Source organism: Patiria miniata, unplaced genomic scaffold (genome assembly GCF_015706575.1).
Source record: "Patiria miniata isolate m_02_andy unplaced genomic scaffold, ASM1570657v1 HiC_scaffold_15, whole genome shotgun sequence".
NCBI lineage: Eukaryota > Metazoa > Echinodermata > Asteroidea > Valvatida > Asterinidae > Patiria > Patiria miniata.
In genome coordinates this window covers 4,491,781-4,500,375 of record NW_024037053.1, presented here as the reverse complement: position 1 = coordinate 4,500,375, position 8,595 = coordinate 4,491,781, and the positions used below count along the sequence as shown (strand labels likewise).

General features: G+C 39.0%; 1 protein-coding gene across 1 annotated transcript; it reads right to left on the bottom strand.

Annotated features, from left to right (window-relative positions):
- Window positions 1–1,480: 1,480 nt before the first annotated feature.
- On the bottom strand, window positions 1,481–8,526 carry LOC119722510 (peptidylprolyl isomerase domain and WD repeat-containing protein 1-like). Its single transcript, XM_038192667.1, has 16 exons — window positions 8,338–8,526; window positions 7,848–7,950; window positions 7,504–7,604; window positions 7,297–7,392; window positions 6,829–6,916; window positions 6,526–6,631; window positions 6,165–6,308; window positions 5,708–5,782; window positions 5,284–5,458; window positions 5,079–5,176; window positions 4,666–4,865; window positions 4,421–4,487; window positions 3,733–3,815; window positions 2,911–3,023; window positions 2,238–2,389; window positions 1,481–2,053 (listed from the first exon to the last, which is right to left on the bottom strand). The coding sequence occupies exons 1-16, from the start codon at window positions 8,456–8,458 to the stop codon at window positions 1,910–1,912; spliced, it is 1,866 nt and encodes a 621-aa protein (XP_038048595.1). The 5' UTR covers window positions 8,459–8,526; the 3' UTR covers window positions 1,481–1,909.
- Between the last annotated feature and the right edge of the window lie 69 nt (window positions 8,527–8,595).

Sequence of the window (8,595 nt, the reverse complement as noted above, 5' to 3'; positions counted from 1 at the left end):
TGATTGACTGATCAATTGATTGATGATTGATCAATCGATCAATCAATTGATTGATTGAATGATTAACTGACTGACCGACTAGTAAATTGACTGATTTGACTCACTAATTGGCTGATTTGCATAATATTAATTAATTACATTCGTTAAGTGCATAATTAGCATATGATTGATGATTGATTGATTAATTGACTGATCAATTGATTGATGATTGATTAATCGATCAATCAATTGATTGATTGAATGATTAACTGACTGACCGACTAGTAAATTGACTGATTTGACTTACTAATTGGCTGATTTGCTTAAAGGGAAAATACAACATTTGCAAACATAAAAAAAAAACCTACCAAATCATTTTGAAATAACTTGCTGGGCTGTTAGTGAATGACAGTGTAAAGCACCCTGTAAATCATGACACCTGGTATACTGTCATTTTCAAGAAAAGTGGTATTTTTGTATCAATTTCCAACGCTGATCGGCCGATCAGCGTTGGAAACAACTGGCTTTTTTTCAAATACTGGCCCCAATTGACCATCGCACTTGTTTGCAATCGATTACAAACCTATGAACGGGTACGAGCCAGCTAGACTGGTTCCCTGACCTTACAATTCCCCAATGTATGTAAACTGCTCTGTTTCTTCTTATATGGAGTCAGGGAACCAGACTACAGGAAAATGATCGTTTTTCTTGGTTTTTATTGCATTTTCGAACCCAAAACCTCAAAAAAGTCAGTGTAACTATATTTGCTATATATTTCCAACCCCCCAATTCCATCCATTTCTGAAAATCACAGCAAAAGCAAATGATGTATATTCCCTTTAATATTAATTAATTACATTCATTAAGTGTATAATTAGCATACGCAAATTTGCTAAAGACCAATTCAAAGATTCACACATGATCACAAGAGTAAAATGTCATGAAAAAGAATTTAATTCAAATTATCCCCAAAGTAAAAAATTTAATCACTCATAATCAAAATCATTTACCTGTAAATTTGTAATGATATTGACAAGAGAAAATAAATTTAATCCATGTACAGTTTTCAGTGTTTGAAAATGTTTTATTTACACTTTCTTTTGGTTTTATCAGGACTTCTTGGAAAAAATCTGATCCAGTTGCCAGTTCCTGAACAGAATCTTGCAAGGAAATGCAAAGGATTGTGGATTGTGGTGGAGTACTGTGGCCTGGTGGTTAAGGGCACTGATTCGTGGTCTGTGGGTAAAGCTGCAGGTTGTGGGTTCGAGTCCTGGCGGGGTCATGGTGCGTGTGCCCTTGGGCAAGGCACTTTGTCACTCATTGCTTCTCTCCACCCAGGAGTAAATGGGTACCTGTGAGGGCAGAGATGGTTATTGTGATTGAATTAGCTTCCTTGCGCCTAACAGGCTGCATCGAGCTGTATACTCCCCAGGGAGCTGAGATGGTATTTGTAATGTTTCATGGGCCCAATGAGCAGGGGTAATAATGATGTAGCGCCTTGAGCACCAGTCCTGGTGGATACGTGCGCTTTATAAATATCCACTATTATTATTATTATTAAGCCAACTGTTTGTCAATGGCGCAAACAATCAAAAATGATCTTTTTGCATGACGACACACTTGACAACTAATCAATGAAAATATTCCTGTCCAACAGGTTTCAAGTTTGGAATTCAGATATTCTGAATTTGGTGATATTTCACAACTCCTTATCTCCATCGAAATTTCTAATAAATATACAAGGATTTCAGGCTAAGTTGACAGAAACATTGTTGTAAGTCTCGAGTCTTAACTGAAGTCAGAGTCTTTTTACAAACTTAGGACTTGGAATTGGAGACAGAGTCTGATGTTGTGAACTGCACTACAACAGTATATGAGTGTTACTTATTCAGCTGAGGTACTTTAAAACATACGCAAAATTGACTGAGGGTTATTTGACGCTGATGCTGATTATTTTGATCTCATCCAGCGGCTTGTCTGTCTTAGAATGTGTCTTGACCTCGCTGATCTTCTGCGCCACCTCCATGCCTCTCGTGACCCGGCCGAAGACCGTGTGCTTGTTGTCCAACCAGGGCTGAGGAAAACAAAAAGAAAAAATTGTAACTTTCATTGAAATTGAAAACTTCTAAATTTGTGCTATGTTGTCAATCACCCATTTTACCATATGTAATACGAGATTATCCTATTTCAAATTTTGGGCCGTAGGCTTGCCCATCTATGACCAGCCAGAAAACATGAGTAACGGTCGGAGAACTTACACATGGCACGACCGTGATGAAGAACTGGGATCCGTTAGTGTTGGGTCCCGCGTTGGCCATACTGAGCGTGTAGGGTAGGTTGTGTTTTAACGTTGGATGAAACTCGTCGGCAAACTCACCACCCCAGATGGACTCACCTCCCGTGCCATCCCCTGAAAAGTGGAAACGATAATCAGCAGGTGCATGATGGGACAAAATGGCGGCTCAAGGCCGAGTTTGTATTGGACTTGGCTATGTGTTGTAGTTATACATGAGCTGGCTGAAGCAGCTGAAAGCCACTTCCCATTTTTAGATTGGATCCTGTCCTTACCTTCCACAGTCTCAACAATAATTGAGAGACTAGGTACCAGTTTACCTAGCTCCAACTGTTTAGCCGTGTCCGATTTACGTGGCTACGGCTAGAAATTACAAACACGCCTATGGAAGCCGCTGCAGCCACTTCCCATAGACCAGTGTGTTATTTCCAGCCATAGCCAAGTACTCAGGCAAAACATTCCCGGTACTCAAGCAGCCATTCCCAAAGATTTCATTGGATAAATACGTGGACCAGTGAAATGGAAGAGCCCTTCACTAGCCCTTGTTGCTAGGCAACAGAGCGCCCTCTTTAGGTCCTGCATAGAACCATTGATAGTCAGTTAAATATGAATTTATTCTCAAACTTTGCAGAACTTACCGAGAGGGTCGCCGGTCTGTATCATAAACTGCTTGATGACGCGGTGTATGATGTGTCCGTTGTAGTAACCGTTCCTACTGTGAACACAGAAGTTCTCAACCGTCTTTGGACATCTGTAAAAAGTTGAAATTTAGTTTTTTATTAAATATGTCAATCAAGAAACTAACACATATGAAAACATTCTGAACTTTTTTTTTTTTTTTTTTTTTTACAGGAACTCGATGCTGCGGCCAAACCTGGAAAGTAAGTACTACTCTTTCAAAATTCCCCCCCCCCCCAAAAAAAACAGGATAAAAGTAGGACTTTTGCAGGCTTTCAGGAGAAGTTTTCGTTGATAATCACCAATGTCCACAGCATCATAAGCCTCATTTGGCATGTTCTGTACTCACAACACTTGTGCTCCATCCTCAACAAAGCTCTTGGAAGTACAGTTGCAGTACTCCTGCGCCCAAGCCCTTCATTGTGTGATTTACATATGACAGTGTGTCGTCACATATCATTTTTTCAGAGTTGTGGGACAAAAAAGTAGGAAAAAGAAGGAATTTCAAGAAAAAAGTAGGAAAACCTGAAAGCCTAATTCTAACAACAGTAACAAAAGAAGGAGATTAACTCTCAGTATTGTAATAGTAAGCATTGTCAATTAGGGTCACTTTCCAAAAAAGATTTAACGTAAAAAGTGCATTTTGTTTTAACTATCCAACTGCATACATGTCTTCCGAAAAAAATTCTGACATTAAAATATTTGTTTTGTCTACATTTTTTAGAATGTAATCATAAATATTTGGTTCTTATCAAGTCGGTATCAGCGTGAGAATGACTTACTCTGTCTGGAAGAGCTGCACGGTGACATCTCCCATGGATGTGTGTATGCAGGCTTGGTTAGATAACCTCTGTGCGGTCGTACCCTGGGTAGACAAAACAGAAAAAGTCAAATAGAGCAAGCTTTATCACTGATGTCTTTGGATGGAATTTAGGTAAGGTGAAGTTATTTTTTAGTCCTACCCAAGTAAGATTGTGATTTTTTTTTCTCTCTTTCGGAAATATGGAGCATTGTATGCTTATGACATTACACTGGCACATTCCAATTTAAAAAAAAATATTACATTTTCAAACGGCAATTTGTGCAATGCATTTTTAATCACAACTGTTTGATATTGATTAGAATTATTGTCCACTTTGGTGGAAAGAATTTAAGAGAGCATTTAGCAATTCGTTTGAAATGCAAGTCAATATTGGGTTTTTGCCCTTCAGCGACGTATAAACACTGTACACTCAGTGTGTAACCTCCCGAGTGAAAGTTGGAAAAAATCACTCGGGTGGGACTCGAACCCACAACCTCCTGCTATCTAGTGCAGACGTCTTACCACTCGACCATCGAGCTAACGGGATCGGTTGGCTGGTTCGAATCTGATGTACATGGCAGCGGGTACCGCAGTTGGCTATTTATCAGATGGAATTTGCGTCGGGGTGATGTAAATCAATATTAGGAAATGCAAGTGTTAATACAAACCTGTGTGGCGGCCATTTGCTCTTCTTTGGACGGCTTTTCATTGAAAACGTCTCGCTCCGCGTCCGCGCTAAAACAAACAACAAAACAGTTTGTCAACATATTTGCAATTATTTCTTTTGAATAAAATAATACCACATATCAGTGCACAGAACAAAGTTATGCCAACTTGTTTAGTTGTATGATATTGGGCCCAATGCTTGGCCAAAATCAACGAATTTACAAAACTTGCAAAAATGACAACGAACCTTTTGGCGTCGTCCGGCCCGCGTAAGCTGAACAGGTAGAATCGATTTTTCTTGAAGGCAGTGCAGACCAGCGTGGGGTCCAAGTTCAGATTGATCAGAGCGGGGTTGTCTGAGGCTTGCATCTCCACTGAAAGGGCGGCCTTCGTGGGTTTGGAGACACCCTGGTGGAGGGCGAGCTGTAAGAAGCGAATATTCTCCGGCTACATGGGGGGGGGGGGGGGGAAGACAGATAACATGAATAATAATATGATGCTTAAAGAGCAATATTACCCAGTTTCATCAGGCCATAGGACTAGTTTTCTGTGGCATGAGAACACACGTGCAGATGAAGCAAACTGTCGTTTTTGTTTTCATGCTGTAAAAATATTTTCATGAATTGTTTTATATTTTCGGCGTTTCAGATTTCAACCCACCTTTCCCAACATTCTTGAGCACTTGTTGGTGTACAGGTTCAGGATCTTGATGCCCAGCATTGTAGCGTACAGAACAAAGTTTCCGGTCTCGTCAAAAACTGCCCAAAAAAAAAGAAGAAAAAAAATTCAACTTGAGCAAATTTGTAGCTTGGATATATCACGTTACATCACAAATTCTCGTTTGTGTTGGCCCTGGTAAACCCACCGATGTTTGCTAATGAGAATGACTCTGATTTCTGCAGGTCCCTCTCAGCCGCCATTCGACGACCAAACTCCATGTCAGGTAGCTGTTGTCTCATCTGCTGCAACTCACTGAATGTCTGCAACGACTCGTCAAAGACTCGCGTCAGTTTGCCTGTCAGAAACTTGAAGACCCGCACCTAGGAAACAACACCAAATTTGTAATAGGTTGGTGAATGTTTTCTTTGTTTGAGGGGGGTATGGTTTAGTGGTCAGAGTTTGAGAGGGGATTCAGGGTTTGAATCTTGCTACCGGACATATGTTGTGTCCTTGGGCAAGCCATTTTACCCCATTCACCCTCTATAGTGATTATATTGGCCTTTAAAGGGGCATGCGCATTGCATGGATAACCCACCCGACTTTTAAATAGAACTTTAATTTTGAAATACCTTCCGGTCTTTGGCAAGAGTGGCAAAGAGTTTGCCGTTGGGTGAAAACGCAACTCCCATCGGAACGGTCTTGCACTGTCACAATAAAAGGAAAAAAAGATTCCAGTTTATTAAAATCATTTGAATTTAGCTTTTAAACCAATGATGTAGTGGTCAGCATTAGTTCCTTAATAAACAAAAGTTTTAACAGAAATTGGGAGGGTCAGAAGAATTCTGGATGGGATTACCACCTATTCAAACTGTTTCAATTTTTGATGAAATGTTGATTTTAATTGCCTTGATTATGCAAACTAGAAGAAACACTTTTAATTGAGAAAAAAAAATATGTTCCGGTGAGTACAATGAATAGGGGCAACAGTTTGCTGTAGCTGTTTGCCAAAACACAATTTGTAATTCACACCATTTTCAAATGTTCCAAATAGTCCGAACCCTTGTAAAAGAAATGTTCTAAACCTACCTTAACAAACTCATAGAGGTCAGTATCTGTCTTGTACTTGAAGGCAACTTGTGTGGGAAACTTGTAGTCTTTCTTGGGTCCCGTCCAGTATTCAACAATGCCCTGTTTGTCGACTGACAACATCACCTCATAGATGGGGTTATACTGTAGAAAGTAAGGTACCAAAATAATGGTCATAAACATGTGTATAGAAAATGCTTACGACATTAAAACAATTTATTTATGCCTCATATTTATACTTTTTAGATAACACTTTTTTGTAATATTTAAATTTAGACGAATTAAGTGTTGGAAATCACGCCTGTCACTTTGTGACTTGAGCCAACAGAGGGCGTCATCTCTTGCGAACGATGTATCATACCTTCATGACGATGACGGGGCTACTGTGCAGTGAGCTGAGTGTGTGGATTGCAATGCTGCTTGACCGACCATCGTAGATGTGAATGTTGCCGGTATTTTTCTCCGAACTATAAAGTATTTAAAAAAAGGGTAAATTTAAAAACAAGAAAGTGCTACAAGTTTCTTACAGATATATTTATTTACTACTGCACTCTCTGATAAACCAAGAAAACTATGGCATTGTGGTTTCAAATAGGGCTAGGGTTAAATTTTCACAAATTCTTTTGAAGATTCAAGGTTGCAGAGAACATTTTTTCCGGCTTACCAAGCTAATGCAGAGATGGCGTCACCTGACCTATATACCCACTCACAACATCCCGGCTCATAATCAATCTTCATCATGTTGATCATATCTATCAATTAAACAAAAAATAATTGTGAATATTTGGCATTATACACTCTTAAAAATGACAACTTAAGTTTGGGTAATTGAAAAACAAGATGCAGAAATGCAACCGAGACTAAATTTTTATTACTTGAAAAAAATACACAACCTAAAATTTAAGCAAAGTCTCAAGGGAGTTTCACATTTAAAAGTTTCTGAATCTCGCAAAATTCTACACTACAGGTCTGCAGCCAACTAACGATCCGTTTTTTCTACCGAAAAACATTTGGGAAGATAAGCCCCTTATAGTAGCTGGGCTATACAGTCCTGATTCCATCAAAATCAACCAAAATCCAGGTGTTGGATTTTCATGGAATTTCAAGGGTTGGAGTTAAAGGTTGTACTCACCAAAATTGACAACATCAAATATTTTCATGGATTTGTCGTCAGCAACTGTGCAGAGTAGCATGCCGTCCACACTGACTGATATACTCCCAATCCGTCCTGTGCCAAAAACAAAAAAGTTTCAAATATGAAATTCACAAATATTCGCCCAAGTGACAAAGTGAAACACAATGGTGGACAAACAATATTGTTAAGATCTTTACTGCTTACCCAGATGTGCTCTGAAATGCTTCACAAACTCAATACCGAGGTCCTGTTTTTTCCAGAATTTCACATGGCCATCGCAACTCGCTGTGATTATATACTCTGTCCTGAAAGAAATCAAAGATGAAAAAGCTTGACATCCATTGACATAGGCCTAAATATTCAGTAAAATATTTAACGCTTAATAGTAGTAGCAAACTTGGGAAAGCCCCATATCTTTCGATGAACAAGAAAGGCTGTAATCATCAATACTCATGAAATTTAATTATCTTCAAAATCAACGAAGCTATTAATTTGGTTTGATTTCATCTGACCGGTAAGTGCTAATTATAAGCACATCTTAAGCATACTTGCTGACTGCGATGTGTGTTATGACGTCCCGGTGCATGTAGCTTTTCTCATACAGCTCTGCCGATGGTAGATTCCTTAGATACGTATCCTCAAACTCAAGAACTGTAATGAAGAAAAGCGAAAGTTGATGGATTTTCATAGACTTATGAAGATTTGGAATTGCAATTCCCTTGTCAGAAATTTTAAAATTTTACAAAATTTAGGCCTACTGTAGTACTGACTGATCATAAAGCTATATGGCTGAAAAATATTTGTATTTCCAAACAAAACCGTATCTTTTTGGTGGAAAATTTAAACTATACGATATCTTGATTCTTATTATTTTTATTTAGCACTTCAAAAAAAGTTCAAAATTTGTTCAAATTAGTATGGTGCCTACTCAAATTCACCTTGCATAATAACACGAGAGGTCTAGGTACAGCACCTAACAAAGCAATGAAAAAAACACACTGCCATATCTCCCCTTTTTTCTTTAAATTTTCCACTTGCCTTTTCGTTTCTTTGGTTTGACTGCCTCGGCAGGCATAGGACCAATCCATTCTTCATCTCCCTCCTCTTCGATCTGTCGTTTTCCTCCTGATTCTGACGATAGTTGCGCTGGTTCTTCCATGTTTGTAGTTGTCGACGGTGCTTTCGCGTTTTCAATGTTTTCAATGTTTCCCAATCGGGAATTTGACCCGTTTACGCCGCCCGTCTGCGAATAGCGCACTTGGTATTTTTTTACTTGTAAACATTTTGCTTGGTGAC